The 20,413-nt window shown below is 56.2% G+C and overlaps 2 protein-coding genes across 2 annotated transcripts; one reads left to right on the forward strand and one right to left on the reverse strand.

Moving 5' to 3' along the window:
* The first annotated feature begins 5,504 nt into the window (after nucleotides 1-5,504).
* PEX6 (peroxisomal biogenesis factor 6) lies at nucleotides 5,505-16,811 on the forward strand. The gene is made up of 17 exons (XM_004590375.2): nucleotides 5,505-6,476; nucleotides 7,585-7,748; nucleotides 9,174-9,257; nucleotides 12,166-12,268; nucleotides 12,346-12,476; nucleotides 13,035-13,146; nucleotides 13,464-13,672; nucleotides 13,923-14,118; nucleotides 14,303-14,379; nucleotides 14,467-14,599; nucleotides 14,694-14,899; nucleotides 15,009-15,070; nucleotides 15,203-15,311; nucleotides 15,568-15,684; nucleotides 15,817-15,894; nucleotides 16,039-16,178; nucleotides 16,405-16,811. The coding sequence occupies exons 1-17, from the start codon at nucleotides 5,592-5,594 to the stop codon at nucleotides 16,539-16,541; spliced, it is 2,943 nt and encodes a 980-aa protein (XP_004590432.2). The 5' UTR covers nucleotides 5,505-5,591; the 3' UTR covers nucleotides 16,542-16,811.
* A 41-nt stretch (nucleotides 16,812-16,852) lies between these two features.
* Nucleotides 16,853-20,203, reverse strand: GNMT (glycine N-methyltransferase). Its single transcript, XM_004590374.4, has 6 exons — nucleotides 19,655-20,203; nucleotides 18,792-18,919; nucleotides 17,940-18,056; nucleotides 17,556-17,698; nucleotides 17,322-17,443; nucleotides 16,853-17,231 (listed from the first exon to the last, which is right to left on the reverse strand). Exons 1-6 carry the CDS (start codon nucleotides 19,858-19,860, stop codon nucleotides 17,060-17,062), a joined length of 888 nt encoding a protein of 295 aa, XP_004590431.1. The 5' UTR covers nucleotides 19,861-20,203; the 3' UTR covers nucleotides 16,853-17,059.
* Nucleotides 20,204-20,413: the final 210 nt, after the last annotated feature.

Below are 20,413 nucleotides of genomic sequence, written 5' to 3' on the forward strand. Positions count from 1 at the left end.
TTGGCCATTGGAGCCAAGCGGCTTCCTTTTTTTCTCATTGGAAAGAAAGAGTACAAACCGCCAGGGTTTGGCTCCTACCATTGGCTGACGCGAGAAGTCCCGCCCTAAAGTGGGTTGAGCTTGGGCGGAGGAGGCGGGGGTTAAAGGGAGACCCAAGCCTGGATAGGACTGCTGCGCTCCGGCGTCTGGCATGCGTTGGGCCTCGGCCATTCCCCGCGGCCCTGGGCGCTCTGTGCTGCACTTGCACCGGAGTCCTCATGCACGCCCCGACGCTGCCACGCCGTCCCGTTGGAGAAGCCTGGCAAGAGTCAGGACGTGGGTGAAATGAGAATCCCTGATTAGGTAGAGGGTCTCCTTTCCTGGATCTCAATGTTGGAAGAGCACTCCTTATTGTTGAGTGGCTCGGGACTGGCGCTTGGGACTCATCCCTTTCCCCAGAGAGTTTTCAATCGGATGAGCTTCAGGCATTAAGATGCAATGGAGGGGGCCCAGCGGCGTGGCCTGGCGGCTAAAGTCCTCGCCTTGAAAGCCCGAGATCCCATATGGGCGCCAGTTCTAATCCCGGCAGCTCCACTTCCCATCCAGCTCCCTGCTTGTGGCCTGGGAAAGCAGTCGAGGACGGCCCAATGCATTGGGACCCTGCACCCGCGTGGGAGACCCGGAAGAGGTTCCAGGTTCCCGGCTTCAGATCGGCGCAGCATCGGCCGTTGCGACTCACTTGGGGAGTGAATCATCGGATGGAAGATCTTCCTATCTGTCGCTTCTCCTCTGTGTATATCTGGCTGTAATAAAATGAATAAATCTTAAAAAAAAAAAAAAAAAAGATGCAATGGAGGGCCCGGCGGCGTGGCCTAGCCGCTAAAGTCCTCGCCTTGACAGCGCCGGGATCCCATATGGGTGCCGGTTCTAATCCCGGCGGCTCCACTTCCCATCCAGCTCCCTGCTTGTGGCCTGGGAAAGCAGTCGAGGACGGCCCAAAGCTTTGGGACCCTGCACCCACGTGTGAGAGACCCGGAAGAGGTTCCAGGTTCCCGGCTTCGGATCGGCGCAGTGCCGGCCGTTGCGGCTCACTTGGGGAGTGAATCATCGGATGGAAGATCTTCCTCTCTATCTCTCCTCTCTGTATATCTGACTTTGTAATAAAAATAAATAAATCTTTTTTAAAAAGATGCAATGGAATCACCTATGCAAACCTGGAGGGGGCCTGGAGGAATGGATTAGAAGGGACCAATCATTGGTTCCAGTGCAACTCGGGACTGAAAACAGAACCAACCCAGCAATTGCAACCACCAGCTGATGGGGTGATGGACTGTGCCGGGACCTGTGCTTGCTAGAACATGCAAGAAACTAGTCTGGGAATACCTCAAAGTTTCTTTGGAGATCTCCCCAATCGAACTGCTGGACTCAGAACTCTAATCAAGAAAAGACAGAAGACAGAGCAGATCAATCATTCATCTCAGCTATATGTTAGCAGCGAAAAATGGGGCAAACGGAGACTTTATGATGGACCATATCAATCAGTGGACGACCTCATCGAACGAAACTGGCAGCGATTCATAACTGGAGAACTATTAACACCACTCGAGCACATATCTCAGAGCATGCCCCACATCCGGGACTCGGGGTGGGTGGGAAACTGGGTGGGGCTTCTCCCTCAATATCCTCCTTTACCTCAGATACAAGATGGAAACAATATGGACATAATAGTATTGCCCACTTCCCTATCCCCCTGAACCTTTTTTTTTCTTTTTCTTTCTTTAACTGTAATTAACTATAAAAAGATTGTCAACAACAACACAATAAAATAATTATAAAAAAAAAAAAAAAAGAAGGGACCAATTGCTTGACCCATCACTACAGGAAAAAACGGGGGAAAGTTCTTCGAGACTAAGCCCATAGTGGCCAAGTAGGTTAAGCCCAAACTTTCAAACTCGACCATGCTATGTTGGAAGCCTGGTTGGCTGCTCTGCTTCCATCTCCAGCTTGTTAGCAACACACCTGAGACAGCAGCAGAGGATGGCCCAAAAAATTTGGGCCCCTGATACACCACACAGGCAACCAAGGTGGAGTTCCAGGCTCCTTGGTTTCAGCCTGGCCCAGCAGTCACGGGAATGTGTAGAACCCACATGCTCTGGTGATTCACTGGACCGCAGTGGACTGGTAGCAGGAAGGAAGAAGTGGAGGGTGGCTGCCAGAGGATGTTGGTGGATAACTCATGTTGCAATGGATGAGGGAGGTGAAAAAGGCCATGTCCGACTCCAGGGCAAGATGGCTCCAGATCCAGCAGCAGTCACTGTGATCCTTGAGAAAGGAGGCCATAAGGGTATCTTTGCCAAGGAGGTTTCAAAGGAGCGGAAGTTTATGGTGAGCTGAAGAGTGAACAGGAGGTGAGGAAGTGAAGGCAGCAGATGTGGGATGCTGGCTGCCGTGCCGAGGTAGCATTTGGCCTCAGTGCTTTATGCCAGTCACAAGGTAGCACAAGGCGCATTGTATAGCAACCAGTATTTGCTGGGCACAGCCTGGGAGGAAACGACGTGAGTTTGTGGATCAAAGTATTCTGTGTCTGTGTCATGGTTGGTCCTGGCAGGCTGTCAGCTGGATTTACCCCTTGCACCAGGCCTCTAGGAGAGCCACAGTCCTGAGGCCTGGAGCTCACCTGAATCAGCACTGCTGAGACACTTGAGTCAACAGCCAGAGCCTGGATTCAGATTCAGGCATTCACTCCCAGGAGGTGGGATGTGGCTATCGCAACCGCCAGGCTAAATGCCCACACCCTAAGTGGGATCTTTCATCTATGTGCATCCAGGTACCCAGTGTCTTCTTAATGTTCTTGGAAACATAAGGACTGGGGACAGTGCTATGGCATACTGGGTTAAACCTCCATTTCTGAGACTGACATTCCAGATTTGAGGGCTGTTCCTATTCCAATCCAGCCACTTGATGATTGCCTGGGAAAGCAGTGGATGATGGCTGAGGTACATGGGGCCCCGCCACCCTTGAAGGAGACCTTAATGGGATTTCAGGCTCCTGACTTCAGCTGGCCACACCTTATAAATAAGCTATTTGAGAAGTTACTCAGTGGATGGAAGATCTCTCTCTCTCTCTCTCTCTCTCTCCCTTTTTAAGATTTATTTTATTTTATCAGAAAGCCAGATATACAGAGAAGGAGAGACACAGAGAGAGGAAGATCTTTCATCTGCTGATTCACTCTGCAAGTGGCTGCAATGGCCAGAGCTGAGCTGATCTGAGGTCAGGAGCCAGAAACTTGATCTGGATCTCCCAAGCAGATTCAGGGTCCCAAGGCTTTGGGCCGTCCTTGACTGCTTTCCCAGGCCACAAGCAGGGAGCTGGATGGGAAGCGGGGCTGCTGGGATTAGAACCAGAGTTCATATGGGATCTCAGTAAGTGGAAGGCAAGGACTTTAGCCACTAGGCTACCACGCCGAACTGAATGAAAAATCTCTCTTCTCCATCTTTACAGCTCTGTCACTCTGACTTTGAAAAAAAACAGATAAATATTTTTAAAAGGAAAAAAAGTTGAGGAATGGGAAAGTTTTCAGATTTAGGATTGAAGACACCTCCATGAACATTTAAAAACATTTGCTTCTCTCTCTCTCTCTCTGGAGATAAATGGACCTTGTAATATATACATAAAAATCTAGTTTTCAGGTATTTGACTTTCAGATTTTCAAGAATGCATACTATGCAAAATAGAAGGCAGTCCCAGGATGCTTAGTGGTAAAGAAAGCAGACAGCCCGGCAGTAGGGCAGTAGCCAGGACAGAGCAACACCATCCAACCCAGCCCATGGATTCCAAATGAAAACGAATGTCCATCCCTGGCCATGTGGCCTGTCTCTTGCAGTGTCTCTTACAGAGAGCAGTGGAGGTGTGGGTAAGGAAGGAGTCAGAACCAGCCCAGGTGAGAAACTGCTGTTGGAAAGCCTGGAAACGGTCCCTCCTGCCTGCTCTGCAGCTTCACCCTCTCTAAAAAGAAGGAATGGGTTGGAGTCGGAACAGTGGTGTTGTAGGCTGATCCTCTGTGTGCAGTGTCCCTATGAACAGTGCCCCTGTGGGCAGCAGCCATCTGGTGACTGGACTAATGGATGGAGGATCTCTCTCTGTTTTTCTCCTCTCTCTGTAACTCTGTCTTTCCAATAATAAATAAATATGCATATGTATGTATATATAGACATATATATATTTAAAGATTTATTTATTTATTTATTAAAGATTTTTTCATTTTATTACAGCCAGATATACACAGAGGAGGAGCGACAGAGAGGAAGATCTTCCGTCCAATGATTCACTCCCGAAGTGAGCCGCAACGGGCCGGCACTGCGCCGATCCAAAGCTGGGAACCTGGAACCTCTTCCGGAGATCCCACGTGGGTGCAGAGTCCCAATGCTTTGGGCCATCCTCGACTGCTTTCCCAGGCCACAAGCAGGGAGCTGTATGGGAAGTGGAGCTGCCAGGATTAGAACCGGCGCCCATATGGTTTCAAGGCGAGGACTTTAGCCACTAGGCCACGCCGCCGGGCCCCCAAATATATATATATATATATATATGATTTATTTAATTTTATTACAAAGTCAGATATACAGAGAGGAGAGACAGACAGGAAGATCTTCCGTCTGATGATTCACTCCCGAAGTGAGCTGCAACGGCCGGCACTGCGCCGATCCGAAGCCGGGAACCTGGAACCTCTTCCGGGTCTCCCATGCGGGTACAGGGTCCCAATGCTTTGGGCCATCCTCGACTGCTTTCCCAGGCCACAAGCAGGGAGCTGGATGGGAAGTGGAGCTGCCGGGATTAGAACCGGCACCCGTATGGGATCCCGGTGCGTTCAAGGCGAGGACTTTAGCCGCTAGGCCACGCCGCCGGGCCCCCAAATATATATTTTTAAAAGAGTGAATAGGTCTGCAAAGGTGGGTGTGGGAGGGCAGCTGGGCCAGGAAAGCAGACAGCTGGTTTATCTTGGAGTTTGGAAGGAGTTGCACGCCCAGGACAATGGAGCAGGACACGAAGCCTTGGAACGTGGGTTTTGTGTAGGATGTGTTAGAACAGGTGTGGCAGCACCAAGCACTGCCGGGCTACATGATTCACAGGGAATTCTGCCAGCAACCACCAGACTTACAAGCACTCCTGAAACATTTTTATAACTAGACCACTCCCTTCTGCTACCTCTCTTCCCACTCCAGTCCCCAAACGCATTCCACCCTCCCCCAGCACTGGGCCCGCTCCGCTGTCTATTGATCAATTAAACTGTTAAGTATACGCTACAGGGCCTGGGCTTGGGCAGACGCCACTTCCCAAAAGGCCAAGGCCAACCGTGGCAAACGCAGGTTGACAGGGCGCATGCGTAAAGCCCGCGCAACCGCAGTGGTCGCGGTCACTGCCATCGAGGCACGGTCTTGTTCTACCCGGGGCGGGGCTCGGATGGGGCGGGGCTCGGTGCATCCGTCGCCACGCCCATTTCTCCACCCACCCTCTTCGCTTCCCCGAACGGAAACGGAAACGCCCCGTTGTCTAGTTCGCATACTGCGGAAGCTGAGCTCTTTCCAGCTCCTCCTCCTCTGGGGTCTCCTGTCACCATGGCGCTGGCTGTCCTGCAAGTGCTGGAGCCCTTCCCGACCGAGACCCCTCCGTTGTCTGTGCTGCTCCCGCCCGGAGGCCCGTGGCCTGCGGCGGGACTGGGCTTGGTGCTGGCCTTGCGGCCTGCCGGGGAGAGCCCTGCGGGGCCGGCTCTGCTTGTGACAGCCCTGGACGGGCCGGGCGCGGAGACCGAGGCACAGGGCCCTGGGCCCCCGCTGCTGCTGGTTAGCCGCGCTCTGCTCCGGCTCCTGGCCGTGGACTCCGGGACGCGGGTGCGGGCTCGGCCGGTGCGGCGGCCTCCAGCACTGAGCTGGGCACTGCTTGGCACCTCGCCGGAGCCCGGGTTGGCAACGCGAGTCGGGGGGCCGCTGCTGGTGAGGCGCGGAGAGACCCTGCCAGTGCCCGGGCCTCGGGTCCTGGAGACGCGGCCGGCACTGCAAGGGCTGCTGGGCCCCGGGACGCGTCTGACGGTGACCGAGCTCCGCGGGCGGGCCAGGCTGGGCTCGGACACCGGGGACGGCAGCCGGCCCCCACCCGCGCCCCTGGTGTCCTCCTTCGCCGTTTCCAGGACGGCACGACTACTCCAGGGAGTTGTAGGAGGGACTGGAGAGGCCCTGGCGGTGAGCCGGAGCTGCCTGCGCAGCCTGGGTCTCTTCCAGGGCGAGTGGGTGTGGGTGGCCCGGGCCGGACAGCCTCTGATCGCGTCCCAGCCGCATCTGGCCACGGTGCAGGTCCTCGATCCTCGCTGGGACCTGTCCGAGAGGCTGGGGCCAGGCTCTGGCCAGGAGAGAGAGCCGCTCGCCAACGGCCTGGCGCTGGTGCCCGCCACTCTGGCCTTTAATCTCGGCTGTGACCCTCTGGAAGTGGGAGAACTGAGCATTCAGGTATGCAGGTGGACGGAGGCCGTCTTCATGGAGGGGGCAGGAGTCCTGGGCTGCTCTGCTCCTGTCTTCACCTAATGTCTGTCAACCTTTATGTCGTTTCTCGTATCAAAATCCCATAAGGCTCCGTAGTGTGTAGGAACCCACCCTGTCAGATCTGTTGGGGTGACAGGTGAGGTGCCACATCAAGTTGGGGGAGGGGGCCTGTGTCCTGATCTACACTGCCTCTCCAGCTGTTTGCCCTCAGCCTGTGCAGGATTGTACTGGAGTGTAGCCAGGAGGAGGAGGAGTGCTCATCCTGACTTTCAACAACCTGCTGATTCTTCTAGACTTACCTGTTACAGTTCTGCCTGCCTGTTCTTTCAAAACCCTATGAAACATTCTACCTTTGTCACAAAACCTTGCGTAATCTCATCACACACAAATGCAGCACAACTTCTTCTGATAGCGTTTTGTCCTTTGCTTAGGGCATTCATTGGATTCTGTCCTGTTAGGATTACATCATCTATCTGTGCTGCAATCATGGATGGGCCCAGCATCCCGATCTGAAATTCCAAACGGGAGTGTTTGGGGTTTTGGATTTCAGATTTTCAAATCAGGGATGCTGATCCCGCCAAGTCTATGCAGTATTCCAAAATCAAAAATATATATATATAAAATCTGAACAACTGTAGTGCTAATATTTCAAATAAAGGCTACTTACCTGTGTTGTAGATTAGTTCTTAAATGAAAAGGCTCTGTTATGTGGTGCCTAGCATTTAATAAAGTGTTTGGTTTCTGCGTTTACTTCAAGATCACAGCTGCATTTGAGGGAACTAACACAGTCTTGATATTTAATTAATAAGTAATATGGTTTAATGTAGGGTCAATGATCAATTAGTTACTTAATGGTAACTGAATAGTCTGGTTTAGGGTTTAGGCTAGAGTCAGAAAAGGGGGTGGCATCTCTTTTGGGCCCATTCAGCGGGCAGCTGTGTCATCTCAGGTCTTACCTCCTGCAAGCCTGGTGGTTATGAAGGTCAGAGGATGGAGATCTCTCAGTTGCTAAGAGACAGGGCACAGCCTGATTCCTTAGGAGGAGGTTGAAAGGTGGCACTTGTCTGTCTCGCAGAGGTACCTGGAAGGCTCCGTGGCCCCTGAAGACAAAGGAAGCTGCTCGCTGCTTCGTAGACCCCCGTTCGCCAGAGAGTTACACATCGAGATTGTGTCCTCTCCCCACTACAGCGCTAACGGGAATTATGACTGTGCTCTTTACCGGCACTTTGGGACACCCAGGTTAGCTGCCCCACTCTGCCAGTGGCCAAAAGCGTCTCAACTCTTCATCACTCTTCCCTCGCATGCCTCAGAGGCAGGTGTCCCAGAGCCAGATTTTGGGGGTGAGATCGCACTGCAGCAGGTTCAGCTGCCACTAAAGATACCTGCGTCCCAAATCAGAGTGCCTGGTTCCAGTCCCTGCTTTAGGGTGCCCCCACAGCCAGTGGGGTCATTGGAGACCCTGGTTCCAGTCCCTGCTTTAGGGTGCCCCCACAGCCAGTGGGGTCATTGGAGACCCTGGTTCCAGTCCCAGCTTTAGGGATCCCCCCACATCAAGTGGGGTCATTAGAGCACCTGGTTCCAGTTCCGGCTTTAGGGATGTCCCCCCAAATCAAGTGGGGTCATTAGAGCACCTAGTTCCAGTTCCGGCTTTAGGGTGCCCTCCACATCCAGTGGGGGGCATTGGGAATGCCTAGTTCTGATACCAGCTTTAGGGATGCACCCCCACATCCAATGAGAGGGCATTGGAATGCTTGGATTCAGACCTGGCTCCTCCACTTCGAACCAGCTTCCTGCTAGGTTCAGTTCTTAGAAGGCAACAGAAAATGGCTCAAGTATTTGGGTCCTGGCCACCCATGAAGGAGACCCAGATGGAGTAAGGGCTCCTGGCTTTAGCCTGGCCCAACTCCAGCTGTTGGAGGCATGTGGAGCGTAAGCAAAGTGAATGGAAGCTCTTTCTCTGTGTGTTTCTCACCTCCTTTTTCTGTCTTCTCTGCCGTTCAGTTGAACAGATCTTTAAATAAATATATAAATACACCTAAAGAAGGGGCACGCATTACAGGGCAGTGAGTTAAGCTGCCACTTGAGACCCCTACATCCCATGCCAGGATGACAGTTCAGGTCCTGGCTACTTCATTTCTGACCCAACTTCCTGCTAATATGCCTGGGCGGGGTATTGATGATGGCCTAAGTTCTTGGGCCACTGTCACCCACGTGGGAGAACCGGATGGAGTTCCGGGCTGCTAGCTTTGGCCTGGACCAGGCCTGGCTGTTGCAGACATTGGGGAAGTGGACCAGTAAGTGGAAAATCTGTCTGCCTTCCAAATAACTTTTTAAAAATGCCATATTTGGGGCAGTCTTGCAGCTAGAATCCTTGCAGCCTATCAGGCAAACAACCTGAAGAGAAATCCAAAGCATGCAATGAGTGTGTACATTCTGAACACAGAAACTTCTTTGAACCAGGAGAGCTCCAGAGCCAGCCAGGATGCCTCTGTGACCTCTTGGGTCTCCCCACTGCAACTGCCAATGCCTTCTAGATCTTGTCTGGAAAGTGGCTTGGGTTCCCAGGGAGTGCAGTACCTGGGAGATAGTCTGCATGCTGGGGATGGGCATGGGGAAATGTCAGACCCGTGCTGTGAGCTGACTGGAACCACTACTGTGTTGCAGGGTGGTCCAGGAAGGGGATATCCTGTGTGTGCCAACAGTTGGGCAAATAGAGGTCCTGGAAGGAAATGCAGAGAAACTGCCAAGGTATGCAGCTGCCTCCTATCTTTAGGGCTGGGGTTTGTCATGTGGGTGTAGGAATTCTCTAATCCTCTTCTCCCTACATTGTGTGTCATCACTGTGTGAAGGAGAATCTTTTGTGGCTCTCATGCACTTTTTTTTCCTGGAGAGTAGCTCCATCCATTCCTTCTTCACATTCTTAAACAGGTGCATGATTAGAGAAACCCGCTGGCTTTGGGAGATGTTTTATCTGCAGACTGACTGGTGGGCCACAGTGGAATTTCTTCCTTTCTATCATGAACCACAATGGCGTTTGGACCAAACTTTCCCATCAACATAAAAGGACACACAGGTGTTGGTTTCTGCTCTAGCCTATGGCATGTGTGCATTCTGGCCATCCTGTCTCAGCCTGAAACAGCACAGCGGGGTCGCTGCTGTGCAAAAGAGGCCTCCTCTTTCCCATCCATCCTCCACCAAGGGTGACAAATGGCATTACTGAGCCAAGAATAAGAGGTCCAGCTTTTCTCTTCCCCTTGGCTCTGGTCACAGAGGCTCCATGCCACATGGCGAAGTGAAGAGCCAAGATGGCAGTGAGCAGATGTAAAGGGAGGAAAAGGTGGAACCCGGACTGTAGGGCAGACCTTCTAGTTTGGGCTGATTTCCTGAAATGATGTGCTAAAAAGAGATCACAGCTGAGAAATGCTGTAAGAGCTGTCATGCCCCAGGTCTCCGCCCTCGCCAGCCCAGAGTCCCCTACCAGGAGACTCCTTATCAGGAGCACATAACTCTCTGGACCCTAGCCGGTGCTGGGTTCTGCCCACACAGCTTGGTGGTGCCCTGTAGAGCCCCACTTAGGCTTCATGATACACCTCCTACAAGTGTTGCAGCTGGGGCTGTTGGAAAATGCTCTTCTGGGTCACTTCCCTCCTCTGTCTGCTATTGTAAATTTAGCAAACACCTGTGAGCCGGCTTGCGCTAGGAAAGTTGGATGGAACACCCCCCCCCCCACTTTGTGCACGCACAAGTGTTTCACAAGATAGGCCAGCAAGCTAGTTCTATCCCTGGGCTTCTGCCACCCCGACCCTACAGACACCTGGCTCCCAACTTCCCTAGCCCCAGGTGCTGAGCACAGACATGATTCTTTCCCCTCACAGGTCCTGAGGTGGGTAGGATTTCAGTGAGTAGGCAGGTGGGCCCAAGGATGGATACCAGTACTTTGGTTTCCCTGGAGCATGTTCTGTGCTCCTTGGAAGGGAATTCCCTTGCTGGGATAGCCCTTGTAGTGTATTTTCTGTGCCCCACTTTCCAGAAAGAGGCCACGCGGGAGCCAGCCCCACCACCGTCCATCTGGCTCCCTGGAACACACCCTAGCGTCCTCCACACTGTCCAGATAGGTTCCCAAGCTCTGGCCCTTCTGCTCACCCAGAACAGGGGGAAGGTGGTGTGAATCCAACAGCCATCTGCTGCTGGGGGTGGCCTCTCCCTACTCCTCCACCATGCTGACCCTCATCACAGCCCTTCGGAGAGCAGTGAGCATCCAGGGCTGGCTCGTAGGCTCCAATTGTACTTGTCCAGACCACAGTCCCTGCTCCCTGGTATGTCGGTGTTTCATAACACTTGCTCGCCACACTCTCCCGCCTCACCCTGAGGCACTCCCACTTTCGCACCCCGCCTGGACCCGATATTGACCAGCAGGCTCTGCCATCACCTTGCCATCTGTAGATTAAAGAGGGCAAGGAACTCACCATGTCTTTGGAAATGAAATGAGTCGTGTCACCTGTCGCCCATCCTCTTCCTTGAGAGGAGGTAGCATACTACTCACTTTGAGCGGACTACACTATGCTATCAGATCTAGGGCAACAGGTGCTAATGCCTCTTCAAGGCCCATCAGATCACAACCCTTTTCTTCTCCTATCAAAGGCAAAAGTAGGAAGGTGAGTCTCTAAGAGGATAAATTCACACATCATAACATTCATACTTTCAATTCAGTGGTTTTAGTTACACTCACAAGGTTGTGCACCTGACACTTCTGTCTCCTTCTAGACTCTTTTTGTCGCCCCCAGGGAAGCCCTGACCCCTCTTGCACTCACTCCATAGTCCTCTCCCAGGTGAAGTCTATAGATTAACTCCAACGTGCAGCCAGGAAAAAGAATCCAAATGCACAGTAAAAGTTATGATAGCTTGCCATCAGATTTTGTGGATTAAATGAGGGCCAAGGCACCCTTCCTTCCCTCCCTCTTGTGGCTTGGGGGAGGTGGGGTTGGGTGGGGTGAATTAAGTGTGTGCAAAGGGTCTTCAAAAAGGAAAACTGATTGCATCCAAACAAACTTTCAGTTTCACTTGCCCATGCATTTATTTTTTTTTCCAACAAAAGGTATTATTCTTTTATTTGTTTTTTTTTACATTTTATTATTATTATTATCATCTTATGAAACAGTTCCATATTCCCTTATCTCCTCCCCAATTCCCCTCCCCAAGTTCCTCTATATCACTACTAATGTATAGTTCTTCATACACAGTCTTATGTCCATCATTGCGGGCATGGACAATTTGCCCATGCATTTAGTCCCCTCATAGTTGAGGGAGAGACTGCCCTGTGCAGTCACTGGAAATGACTTGACATGTTCCCTTGCTTAAGGTGGCAGTGGTTTCTCTTGCTGTGGGCTGGCAGATCACAGGGCTGGAGAAACACGACCCCAGGCCTCCCTGAGGGTTGTCCTGAAGTGGGGGTAAGAGGAAGGGGGAAGGCCAGCCAAAAGACAGGCTTGACTCCTGTCCTGCATATATGTGGGGTGCAATCTGGGCAGGGGCAGAAGAAGATCCTGTGGGAGGGGGGCACCTGCACTTCCTGCTGGGCCTCAGGCCTTGGGGCACTTATGTGCTGGAGAAAGCCTTTGGGGGTAATTTGAGGTTCATCCAGGCCTCTTCCCTGCAGGTGGCCGGAGCTATTTTTTAAAGTGAAGAAGACAGTTGGTGAGGTTGTGGAGGGGCCAGCCAGCGCCTACTTGGCTGACACCACCCATACTTCTCTGTACATGGTGAGGTGCTAGGGGCCCTGGGCAGCGGGTGTGAGGGGCCAATGTGAGAGCCAGCAGCTTCCTCCTGCCTCTCCCAGGTGGGTTCTACCCTGAGCCCTGTCCCCAGGCCCCACTCAGCGACAGCTCTGTGGAGTTCCTTGTCTCCTCCCGGCCTAGAGGGCCTGGTGGCTGAGCTGTGCGCCGCACTCAAGCCGCGCCTGCAGCCAGGGTAAGTAACAGGGTGAGTGAGGCACACTCACTATGTCACTATGTGACACAGTTTTATAGGCTGACTCCAAGTTCTTAAAGCTCTAGGAATAGGCATGGGAGTGCGAGGACCTTCCACAGGTCCACAGGTGCAGGCCAGGTCACTGTAAGCAAATACCCAGGCTTGATTCTGAGGTAACCTCCCTCCTGCAGGGTCGACTGTCAAGAAAGAAGTGCCCACAAGGGCAACCTCTCTGGGGGCTCCCCTTCCCCTGTGCAGCCTGCCCTTCACCTACACCTCTGTGGCCCTAAAGGCCACTGGTGGCCCACGTGTAGACCTACCCTGCATGGTATGCTGCAGGCACAGGGATGGCGCATGGGCTCAGCCCCGCTGCACACTGCATGCTGTGGGCAATGTGGGAGCCCCGGCCTCCCTGTAGGGGACAGCCCCAGGCTTGTGGGCCAGGAAGCCCACGAGAGTCACACGCCATTTGCTTTCCACCATCCCAGAGTTCCCATGTGGGTGGGGACTTGAAATTGGGGCAGGATGGAGGAACCAGTGCCTGTTCTGTGGTTTCAGGGGGTCCTTGCTGACAGGAACCAGCTGCATCCTCCTACGGGGCCCCCCGGGCAGTGGCAAGACCACCGTGGTCAGTGCTGCCTGTGGTCGCCTTGGGCTCCACTTAATGAAGGTGAGGTTCCCTGAAGAGTAGAGACCCCCCAGCCCAGCCCCGATCTTCTATGTGTCTGCTCCTCCTCTACTCTCCCATGGTCGCCTAGGATCCCTGATACATCACTCTGGTGGGCTGCAGGTCAGGCATGCTCAGAAGGAGGAGGGGCTGAGAGGTCTGGGTAGACAACTCCAGGGCCGGAGTAGGGTGGAGAAAAGGGGTGACCTGGCCAGTGTGGTGCCTCCCTCGCCCAGGCCTGCCTTCCAGGGGTACCAACTTTTGACTCCCCGCCACACCTCCCACCTCTTGCTCACGGACCCTGGGCGGCCCCTCACCAGGTGCCCTGCTCCAGCCTCTGCGCAGACAGCAGCGGAGCTACAGAGACAAAACTGCAGGCTGCCTTCTCGCGGGCCCGCCGCTGCCGGCCCGTGGTGCTGCTGCTCACAGCCCTGGACCTCCTGGGCCGGGACCAGGACGGCCTGGGAGAGGACACACGGGTGGTCGCAGCCCTGCGTCGCCTCCTCCTGGATGAGGCCCCTCTTGACAGGTACCCACACAGGACTGGTTCCCCACTACCCTGCGCTGTCCTCAGCAGCCCTGAGCCCAAAGGAGGGCTCTAGGGGCATGTGGAGGGAGGAGAAGGTTGAAAAGTAAACCGCCTAAGCCTTAGCAAGGTCCCCTTGCCAGGGGTCTTCCTTCAACCTCAGGTGGTCTCCCTGCTCCATCCTGTCCTCACCACCATCTCTGCCCTTTGGTAGCCACCAGCTCAGCTTCAGTGCCCACCCCTCTGCCCGCAGCTGCCCTCCCCTCCTGGTAGTGGCCACCACGAGCCGGGCCCAGGACCTGCCCACTGATGTGGAGACAGCATTTCCCCATGAGCTGGAGATGCCTGTGTTGTCGGAGGGGCAGCGACTCAGCATCCTGCAGGCCCTCACCGCCCGCCTCCCACTGGGCCAAGAGGTGAACTTGGCACAGCTGGCACGGCGGTGTGCAGTGAGTATCAAGGCGAGGCCCCGTGCCTCCCTGCCTGGGAAACCCTAGGACCTAGTCACAGAAGGAGGCCAGTTCTGTTGCCTCTAGGTGAGGGTGGGAAATTCCAGGCCAGCTCTGAGGGGACCTATGCCCCAGGGTGTTTTCTGACTGCTACACCCTGCTTATACATCCTCTCCTTCTCTAGGGCTTTGTGGCAGGGGACCTCTGTGCCCTTGTGGCCCACAGTAGCCGGGCAGCCTGCTCCAGGATTAGGAACTTGGGGTAAGGGGGTTTGTGTTCAGGATGGAGGGGAAAGGAGCAGGAGGGGTGGGGAGGGGGAGGGTCTTACGAACAAGGCTACCCTTGCAGTTTGCCAGGAGGCCTGAGTGAGGAGGATGAAGAGGAGCTGTGTGCCGCTGGCTTTCCCATCCTGGCGGAGGACTTTGGCCAGGCGCTGGAGCGGCTGCAGGCAGCCCACTCCCAGGCCGTGGGAGCCCCCAAGGTGCGGACTCAGGACAACAGGAGTGGGGTGGGGCAGGAGAGCCGCCTCCCCCAGCCTGTGCCAGATGCCCTCTCTCTGCCCATCCATCACCCAGATCCCCTCAGTGTCCTGGCACGATGTGGGTGGGCTGCAGGAGGTGAAGAGAGAGATCCTAGAGACCATTCAGCTCCCCCTGGAGCACCCTGAGCTGCTGAGCCTGGGCCTGAGGCGCTCGGGCCTTCTGCTCCATGGGCCCCCCGGAACAGGCAAGACCCTTCTGGCCAAGGCAGTCGCTACTGAGTGCAGCCTCACCTTCCTCAGGTGAGGGAGAGAATGGGGTTGGGGAGGGCAGCCTGAGAGGTCAGCTGTGTGTGTGTGTGCGCGCACGCATGCATCTAAAGCATCTCTCTCGCCTCCCAATCTCCCTCAGCGTGAAGGGGCCGGAGCTGATCAACATGTACGTGGGCCAGAGTGAGGAGAATGTGCGGGAAGGTGAGAGAGGGAGGGGGTGGGAGGCAGGGGTCCCAGGTCTCCCTTCTGCCAGACCCAGCCAGCTCCTCATCTCTCAGCTGCAAGCACCCCTACCCTGAGCTCCCCTCCTCCCCACTTCCCCTCTCTCCCCAGTGTTTGCCAGGGCCAGGGCGGCAGCCCCATGCATCATCTTCTTCGATGAGTTGGATTCTTTGGCCCCAAACCGGGGCCAAAGTGGAGACTCTGGAGGAGTGATGGACAGGTGTGTGTGGGGGGGCTTGCTGAGCAAGAGGAGTCTGGGGGTCCTGGGTGGAGGCAAAGAGAACGTTCTGTCCTTCCCATGGTTCTGAGATGGCCTTACAGGGCAGGTTCTGGGTGTGAGCTGCAGGAGTGTTATAGCCCAAGAACAGGTGACAGTACTGACAGAGGGCCTCCACTGAGCAATCTGCCAGGAGAGGCCCCTGCAGGTGGTGAACCGAGGGCCACGCTCCACTGTAGTTTCCCTCTCTGCTCTCCAGGGTGGTCTCACAGCTCTTGGCTGAGCTGGATGGGCTCCACAGCACTGGGGATGTGTTTGTGATCGGGGCCACCAACAGACCAGACCTCCTGGATCCTGCTCTTCTGCGGCCTGGCAGGTGGACACCCTAGCCCCCTGGCCTCCACCAGGCCTACCCCTCACCCCTGCTGCATGCCTGCTTTATCCTTGCTGGCCAGGTGCCCACTCGTACCTCAGGTGCACATACCCCCTCCCTCCCTGTCTCCCTAAGATTTGACAAGCTGGTGTTTGTGGGTGCCAGCGAGGACAGGGCCTCCCAGCTGCGTATTCTGAGCGCCATCACACGCAAGTATGCCCTCGTTGATGGGGACACTCCCAAAAGGGGCTTGAGCCTGGGGGTGGCTGCAGGGCGTGGCGGTCAGGGCTGGGTTGAGGAGGGAGGTGAGGTCAGCAGTCACCGTCTCCCATCTCCTCCCAACCCCAACCCTGACAGATTCAAGCTGGAGCCCTCAGTGAGCCTGGTGGACGTGCTGGACTGCTGCCCGGCCCAGCTCACAGGAGCAGATCTCTACTCACTCTGCTCCGATGCCATGACAACTGCCCTCAGACGCAGAGTTCATGAACTGGAAGAAGGTGAGCCCTTTGCCACCCCAGAATCAACCCCAAAAAACTAGCAAGAGCCAGCCCCAGTGCTGCATTTCAGCAGACGGCACATCCCACTCTGAGTGGGAAGGGACCTCCCCTAGTGGACTGTCCTGCCGCCCTGGGCAGTCCAGGGCCACAGCCTCAGTCTGCCCTTAGCTGACATGGGGATCCCAACTTTCCTTCCCTTGCTGCCACCCTCCTCCCCCTTCCCCAGGGCTGGAGCTGGCCAGCTCGCCGCTGCTGCTCACCATGGAGGACTTGCTGCAGGCCGCCACCCAGCTGCAGCCCTCGGTCAGCGAACAGGAGCTGCTGAGGTACAAGCGCATCCAGCACAAGTTTGCTGCCTGCTAGGGAGCTCCCTGCCACAGTGGCCGCAGGTGCCCAGGTAGCCCTCCTGCAGACTGCTGCCACTGTCCCTCCCGAACGCCACCTCCCTGCAGGAGACACAGCCCTGGTGACTGGCAGGCCCAGCAAGAGCTCACCTGGGTATCTCCTGCCTCCGGGCTAGATGCGCAGGAGGGCTGGCAGATGCCTGGTTCTGGGGATTGGGAACCTGAAAGTGGCTGAAAATAAAGTGTATGCTCCCCCTGCTGGTGTTGTGGCATAACTGGCTGGTTTGAAGAGCAAGACTGCAGGCAGTGGGTGTGTGGGGGAGGACCATATAAACACGAAGCTTGCAGGAGTGGACAAGGCACAGACTGTATTGCTTACCCTTCCATTGACCTGAACCTATGTTCTACACACCCTCTGCTGTAGCCAGCCCCCGCCCACACAGCCCCCCTCCCCTGGTGTCCGCAGAAGTTGGAAGGGCTGGGTATGGAGCTGCTGGGCCCCTGGGTGTGCATGGGGCCATGGAGCCGTGGCTGCTCTCAGCCCGTCTTTTTGAGCACGTGGATGAAGTAGCAGGGGACGTAGGCCTGGCCTGGCTCGTAGGGCTTGAAGTCTCCCAGGACGCTGTGCTGGCACTTGCCCTCGAAGGCTGCTCGGAGCAGCTCCGTGAAGGGTGCCAGGCAGTGCGGGTAGTAGGAGAGCCGGAACTTACTGCAACAGAGCCCGGGCCAACCCCTGAGGGCTGCTGGCCTCAGCCACCACACCATCCAGGCCTCCCAAGCACAGTGGCTTCCCGTCTACCTCAGGCCTGGAACGCCATCCTGGCTAGCGGCCGGCACCTGCACCGTGTAGTCCAGGGTCACCATGTGGGCCTTATTGTTCACCATCAGCACCGATGTCGTGACGTCCTTGGTCAGGTCACTCTGCAGGCAGGGAATGGTGTGTGCAGCAGGCTGTGTGAGCCTCTGTCATCTCCCGTGGGACCCTGGAGGCCAGGCCCACACTCCTCACAGGGCAGGGGAAGGAGACCCCCACCTTGTAATAGATGTTCTTCCCAGGGGGTGCACAGCCGGTGCTGAGGATGTGGTCATAGTTGCGGTGGTCGATGACCAGCAGGCCCCCGCAGCGTACCATGCTCGCGATGTTCCTCAGTGCCAGCCGGTGCTCGCTCTGGTCCCCTGAGCTCCAGGCAGAGGCAGAGGCTTGGTCTGCTTGGGGGACCCCTGGCCAGCCCCCCACCTCCGTCTCTCTCCTCCACAGCCTGCCATCTTTCTCCTCCCCAAGGACGCCAGCACTGGGGCAGAGCCGAGCAGAAAGCAGAGTGCGCTGGGCAGCAAGGTGGGGAGTAGGGGAGGACTGGAAAGGGGTGGAGTGGGAGGCGTGGCTCTGCCCGCCCACTCACAAGGCCACTCCTCTCACCTTTGCAGTCTGGCAGATGGGCAAAACTGTTCCCAAGGCAAATGACAGCGTCAAAGCCGCCCCCTGCTGGCCGGGGCACGTCTTTGTCCAGCGTCAACCAGTTGGCTTCTTCTATGACTAGGGGGCATAGCAAAGGACCACCTTCAGGGTAACCTCAGGGTGCCAGTGACACCTCCCCACCCCCTTCCACCACCACCACCACCACCAAGTGCAGTCCTGCATGTCTTCATTTAAAAAAAAAAAGAGATTTGTATTTGAAAAGCAGAGAGAGACAGAGAGATCACTTGCCTCTGCTGGTCCACTCCCCCTGTTGCTGCAATGGCCAAGGCATGACTAGTCCACAGCCAGGAGACCAGAGCTGCTTTTGAGTCTCCCACATGGGCGCAAGGGCCTAAGCACTTGGACCATCCTTCACTGCACTCCCAAGTGCATTAGCGGGGAGCTGGACTAGAAGCAGAACAGCCGGGACTCTAAAAGGTGCCAATATGGAATACTGCTGCTGCAGGCAGCAACTTCTGCTGTTGCATTAGTCCTTTAGTTTCCTCTTCGAGACATCCACGGGGACTCCCATCTAGTTAGGAAGAGGGGATCATCCTGAACTTGGAGGGTGAGAGGGAGCGGTGGCTGGGAGGCAGGGCTGACTATATTTGTGTGTTTATCTGCAGGGAGGGCCAGGGTGCTGTAAACACAGTTTATCTAGCTCCTAAGGCTCAAGGCCTCCTTTAGATACCCAAGCCTCCCTTCTCAGGCACGTGACATTTTTGCTGTCTCCTTGAGGAAAACAGAACAGCCATCCCTCTCTCCCAGAATCCAGGGCCAAGAGGACAGTGTCTCCGGCTCGGCCCTGCATACCCCATTTGTCGAAGGCAGGTTCATGCCGCCGGTTCCAGCGCTCTTTGAGAGCATACTTCAGCATCTTGTCGCTGGCGTCCACGCTGGTCACGCTGAAGCCTTCTTCCACCAGCATGATGGAATCCACCCTGGATAGCGTCGGGGGATGGGGCGCAGTCAGGAGTCAGGCAGCCCCCACCTCCCAGCTGCTCCCACCTTCCCAGGGCCTTCTCGCGGTCCCCAGGTGACCTGGCACACTGCCTCTCATCACCAGGCGGCGCCACTTGGCGCGCCTCTGCAGAGCCTGGCAAGCCGCGAACTGCCCGAATCCTCCCCGCGACCCTGGGGGCAGCGCTGGTTCGCAGCCCTGAAGAAACGGGCTCAGATGGGAGCTCCTTGCGGGTGAAGGAACCTGAGTGGCACAGTGGCTTAGCCGAGAGGTGGGACCCTCCCTAACCAACCCTGGGGTTACGTCTCCTCCCGCTGGGTGGGGGCCTCTTTCCCCAGGAGGGAGTCAGGGTTAGCACCACTTACCCGTGCTGTTTTTTTTTTTCCTATCTCTTTCCCCATGTTTGGGGGTGCGGGTACTGAGAGTTTGGAAAACAGCAGCAGCTAGAGCTTGGCACGTGCGCGCGCTGAGCAAATGTTAACACTACCCAAGGCCAGGGTAAGGAGGGGCCTGGCCCCAAAGCCCAGCTCTCGAGTCTGGGCCAGTCTCCGGCACCCACACCCTAGCTTTCCCTGTCGACACTAGCCATGCCCCTGCCGCCCGGGCGGCGCCTCCCAGCCCTGGCCTGCCTGGTCCCTCTCGGCGCCCCCTGCCCCCCAATGTGTTGTTTTGGCCACGACCCCTCGTTCCTCCCGCGACCCTGTTGGGGGCTCACCCGGTGCCGCAGGCCACGTCCAGCACCCGCTGGCAGCCGTGCTGGCGGAGCAGCCCGAGCAGCCACGCCTTGTACTCGGCCGTGCGGCTGCGGGTGTCCCCTATGTAGAGCTGCCACACGCGCGCCGCCTCGCCATCCGCGTACTGGTCCGGGAGCCCTTCGGCCGCCACCCCCAGGGAGCGGGTCCGGTACACGCTGTCCACCATCCTGGCCGGCTCCTGGCCTCGCAACCGCGGTGTCGGTACTTATAGCCCGGCCGCTGCTCGCGGCCCAGCCGCCTCACCTGGCCAATGGCAGGTGAGCGCGGGGACACGCCCTCCTGGACTCGGCAGGGAGCCGAGGCCGCCGGGGCTCCAGCGGGGGTGGGGTGGGGGAAGGCGCTGCCGCCTCCTCCCAGTTCCGGATGCGGCCCTTCACACAATTCCAGATGCAGGAAAAAGACCCTCTTACCCTTCCTGGCTTCTGCCCACTTGTCCTGGATCTCCAGGAGGGTCCCCAAAAAGGTTTGGGAGGAGAAGACGACATGGGCCACCCCACCCGCACGGCTCCTTTCTCAGATTGGGGAAGAATGGGGAAGAAAACTTGGAACCTCATCCAGAGCTGAGTACCCAGGCTAGAGAGATACTTGGACCAAACGGCGAGGGCATGGCGTGGACGGGGATGTCCAGAGATGGGGCTGGTCTCTTTACCAAGGTCAGGGGCAGAGCCCAGGCCGCAGGTAGAGTCCCAGCCCATGTGAAGTGCATGTGGGTTGTGCTA

The sequence above is a fragment of the Ochotona princeps genome, chromosome 1 (genome assembly GCF_030435755.1).
Source record: "Ochotona princeps isolate mOchPri1 chromosome 1, mOchPri1.hap1, whole genome shotgun sequence".
NCBI lineage: Eukaryota > Metazoa > Chordata > Mammalia > Lagomorpha > Ochotonidae > Ochotona > Ochotona princeps.

What these genes read in the sequence shown, in the direction of transcription:
- PEX6 (XM_004590375.2), top strand. Translation starts at nt 5,592, where the DNA reads ATGGCGCTGGCTGTCCTGCAAGTGCTGGAGCCCTTCCCGACCGAGACC. An exon ending in TGGGAGAACTGAGCATTCAG is followed by an intron (nt 6,477 to 7,584) that starts GTATGCAGGTGG and finishes TCTGTCTCGCAG; the next exon opens with AGGTACCTGGAAGGCTCCGT. An exon ending in CGGCACTTTGGGACACCCAG is followed by an intron (nt 7,749 to 9,173) that starts GTTAGCTGCCCC and finishes ACTGTGTTGCAG; the next exon opens with GGTGGTCCAGGAAGGGGATA.
- GNMT (XM_004590374.4), bottom strand. Translation starts at nt 19,860, where the DNA reads ATGGTGGACAGCGTGTACCGGACCCGCTCCCTGGGGGTGGCGGCCGAA. An exon ending in CCATCTGCCAGACTGCAAAG is followed by an intron (nt 17,699 to 17,939) that starts GTGAGAGGAGTG and finishes CCTGGAGCTCAG; the next exon opens with GGGACCAGAGCGAGCACCGG. An exon ending in GATGGCGTTCCAGGCCTGAG is followed by an intron (nt 17,232 to 17,321) that starts GTAGACGGGAAG and finishes GCTCTGTTGCAG; the next exon opens with TAAGTTCCGGCTCTCCTACT.